General features: G+C 57.2%; 1 protein-coding gene across 1 annotated transcript in view; it reads left to right on the forward strand.

The window, feature by feature from the left end:
* The first annotated feature begins 1,783 nt into the window (after positions 1-1,783).
* Positions 1,784-3,949, forward strand: part of GDF15 (growth differentiation factor 15) — a 21,618-nt gene continuing 19,452 nt past the window's right edge. Inside the window, exon 1 of the mRNA XM_010008215.1 lies at positions 1,784-1,832. Within this exon, the coding sequence (XP_010006517.1) occupies positions 1,784-1,832 (49 nt within the window). The remainder of the gene's footprint in view (positions 1,833-3,949) is intronic.

Here is a 3,949-nt window from a genome sequence, read left to right on the forward strand (position 1 = left end):
GCAGGGATGGATGAAAACTGGGAGAGGGAGATTGAGCTGAGACATGAGGAGGAAATTCTTGGGTGTGAGAGTGGTGAGAGCCTGGCCCAGGTTGCCCAGGGAAGCTGTGGCTGCCCCATTCCTGGCAGTGTTGAAGGGCAGGTTGGATGGGGCTTGGAGCAGCCTGGGCTGGTGGGAGGTGCCCCTGCCCATGCAGGGGAGTTGGAACCTGATGATCTTTAAGGTCCCTTCCAACCCAACCCATTCTCTGACTCTTGCCCTGCTGGGCTGCTCCCTCACCATCAGCTGCTGGAAGCTGGTTGGGATGTGGAGCATCCTGGCTTTGGCTGAGGACAGGCAGGACCCCATGTTGGCTTCTTTCAGGATGCCACTGGTCCTGACTGGGAGGAAACTGGGGTGGTGGGGAGGGCTGGTGCCACCAGGTGGTGCTGCCATACAGCTCTGGGAGCAGCCTTGGAAGTACAACACCTTGACAGCTTCAGCTTGGTCCTGGGGGCTTCTGGTCCTGCCTTTCCCAAGCTTGCAGAGATGGGAGGGAACAGATGAAGGAACCTGCACCCCCAGTGGAGGTTGAACCTCCCTCCTGATGTTTGGAAGATGTGTAGTTGTGCTGAGGGATGTGGCTTTAGCACTGGACTGGGTGGAGTTGGGTTCATAACTGGACTCAATGATCTTAAAGGTCTTTCCCAACCAAAATGACTCCAGGTCTGGTACCAGAGCCCTGGGACAGGCTGCCCAGGGAGGCTGGGGAGTCTCTGGAGACATTCCAGCCCCACCTGGATGTGTTCCTGTGGGATCTGCTCTAGGTGACCCTGCTCTGGCAGGGGGGTTGGACTGGATGATCTCCAGAGGTCCCTTCCAACCCCCACCATTCTGGGGTGCTTTGAGATGGGGAGACCCAGGGAAGAGGTCACTTGCCTGGAATTTCTCCTCAGAGACCTTAATCCTACTGGTTTTTCCAGCCACCACCCTGCTCTGCCCCCCTCCTTCCTTCCTCCCCCTCCAACCCCTTTGTAAACGAGGTGGGAGTTTTGGGCAGCATCCACCTGGCAGGCTGCTCCTCCTCCAGCTTGTAACTCCAAACCAACCTGAAGCAAAGGTGCTGCAGAGCCCACCCGTGGCTCCTCCAGCCCCTGCCCAAGGGCTCCTCAGAGCTTCCCAGGAGAAACTTGCAGCTGTGGAGCTGGGGAATGGCTGGAATTTCCTGCCTGCCCGGAGCAGCCCTGGCTGCCCTCGCTGGAGGTGGGTCCTGGGTCAGGATTTGCTGCCTCTCACACCCCGGGCTGGGGATGGAAAGGCTCCTGGTGCAGTGCAGAATTCCCTGGATGTGCTTCCCATGCCAGGGGTGATGCTCTGCCCAGGTGTTTCCCTGGGCTGGGGCTCCTCACTGGGACGTTTCCACCAGGCTTCTCTTTCCTTGCAGCTTGGAGGTGCCTCATTATCCCACTCCTGCCTTCCCGGGGATATTCCTGGATATCTTGTCAAGGGAGGGGATTCTTCCCCTGTGCTCCACTCTGGTTAGACCCCACCTGGAGAACTGGTCCAGTTCTGGAGCCCCCAACGCAAGAAGGACATGGAACTTCTGGAGTGAGTCCAGAGGAGGTCATGGAGATGATCCCAGGGCTGGAGCAGCTCTGGGGCCAGGCTGGGAGAGTTGGGGTGTTCAGCCTGGAGAAGAGAAGGCTCCAGGGAGACCTTAGAGCAGCTTCCAGTGCCTGAAGGGGCTCCAGGAAAGCTGGGGAGGGACTTGGGACAAGGGCAGGGAGGGAGAGGACAAGGGGGGATGGATGAAAAGTGGGAGATTGAGGTGGAAATTCTGGAGTGTGAGGGTGGTGAGAGCCTGGAACAGGTTGCCCAGGGAAGCTGTGGCTGCCCCATCCCTGGCAGTGTTGAAGGGCAGGTTGGATGGGGCTTGGAGCAGCCTGGGCTGGTGGAAGGACATCCAGCCCCAACCTCTGCCAGGGGTTGGGGTTTTCTTGGCCACTTCCCAACCACCATCAAGGCTCCAGCTCTTCTTCCAGCCGGAGCTCCCTGTGTGCACAGCCCAGCCCTGCTCACGTTCCAGTGACTAATTCCCACCTGACACAGGCACGTGGAGCCTGGTCCATGCCTGGGGTTCGCAAATAAATCCATTTCTCTCTGGAGGAGGATGGACCATTCCTTCTAAATCCAGGAAAGCTGGAATCCAGTTGTCCTTGCAAGTGGAGAACATCCTCATGCTGGAGCGTCACCACCAGGAAGGTGTTCGGGGCAGCGAGCGAGGATCTCCCCAAACAAGGTTCCCATTTTCCCCAGTTGGACTGGAGTCATTCCCTGCACTTCCCAGGCTGGAGGGGGCTGGAATCCAAGTTAATCATTGACCATGGGTGCAGCAGGGGCAGGAATGTTTGTGTCCAAGTGGAGCAGAAGTCTCATTTTTGGCAGATGCCGTCAGCGAAGGGGAGAAAAATAAGTTGATTCCTGTCGTGATGGGGCAAAAGCTCCTTCTCTGCTCACCTGACCCACCCCGTTGGGCCTTATTTAGAGCTGTCTAAAGGTCAAGACCATCCCAGCTCTGCTGATTGGTCATGACAGCAGCTGGCACTGGGAAAACATGGGATGCAGCTTCCCAGACATCCCAACCTGGCAGCAGAACAAGAGGTCTCATCTCCCACCCCCTGCGCCCATTTCCAGACCTGGAATGAGACAGGATGAAACCAGCCTTGCCCATGGTGTGTCCCATGGATCATCTCAGAGGTAGGATGGGTTCCTTCTCTTCACTCAAGGTTTTCTCACCTGGAATTGCACCTGGAAGTGCTGAAGCTGCCTCCAGCTTCCCTCACGACCAACCCAAAGGGCTGCGTGGAGCTTCACGTGGTGGCAGCAGATCCAGGAAGCTGTGCTGGACCTCGGATGAAAACTCCACCATGGGAAAGTCCTATTTACCTATTTAATGGTGTTTTGCAGGGAATATCCCCCCTCCAACATCCAACTTGCTCCATCTGAATGGTTTTGGCCTAAGGTCCTTTGCCTTGGAGGGATGGAGGATGCTCTGTGGGTCCCGGGGGTGATGTCCATTCCCAGGGGGGCTCTGCCTTTCCTTGGAGGCTCTTGGCACCTTTTCAGGAGCCACTTGTTGCACCAAAATAGACCCCAAACCAGGGGGGTGGGTCGTTTTGAAGCCCTGGTTGCACATGGCTGGTTTGGGGTTTGTCCCCACCTGAAGGTGGGAGCTTCTCTGGTCTTGCTCTGAGTCCTGCTCAAGCTGGTTCAAGGTCAGAGCTGTGACTGGACTCATGTTTCCTGGGGAAGTGACTCTTCACGTTCCTCTTCCCGTTTCTTTGGGTGTTTCAGGGTTTGCAACGTGGCTTCTTCCCCCCATGTTGTGGGTGGCTCTGGGGGGACACTCAGGATGGCACCTCTGTGACCACCCCGTGTCTGGAGGAGGGAAAAAGATGCTTTACATCTTCCCAGCATCAGCAGTGCCTGCTCTGAGCTTCCACCAGCCTTTCCAGCAGCACTTCCAGCTCCCAAAATTCCCAGTTTCTCTGCATGAGGAGGAGCAATGGTGTGAGGACATCAGCTCCTCCTCACCCTCACACTGTCCGAGGTCCAGGAGTCCCCACCCCAATGGCCAAGTGCTCTGAGAAATGAGGTGCTGAGTACCCAAGTCACCCCTAGAACAGGAGAGGGACCCACATCCCTCTGGGAAGCAGCGTTGGATGAACCCGACTTCCTGAGGCAAAACAGGACCCAGCAAGGACCAGTGGGAAGGTGGGATGAGGCTGCACAATCACATCTTGTGGGCGGGTGGGGACATGCTGGGACATTTCATCACAGGCCACCCCACGCTCTGATAAACCACCCGAGCTTCCCGGCCCCTGCCAGGCTGTAAATCTCCCAACTTCCACAGCCGGCGCCTTTTGGGGGGGAAACATCCGGTTTTGGCCAATTTGGATGCGTCACTGGG

Source organism: Chaetura pelagica, unplaced genomic scaffold, assembly GCF_000747805.2.
Source record: "Chaetura pelagica isolate M959 unplaced genomic scaffold, ChaPel_1.0 scaffold1372, whole genome shotgun sequence".
NCBI lineage: Eukaryota > Metazoa > Chordata > Aves > Apodiformes > Apodidae > Chaetura > Chaetura pelagica.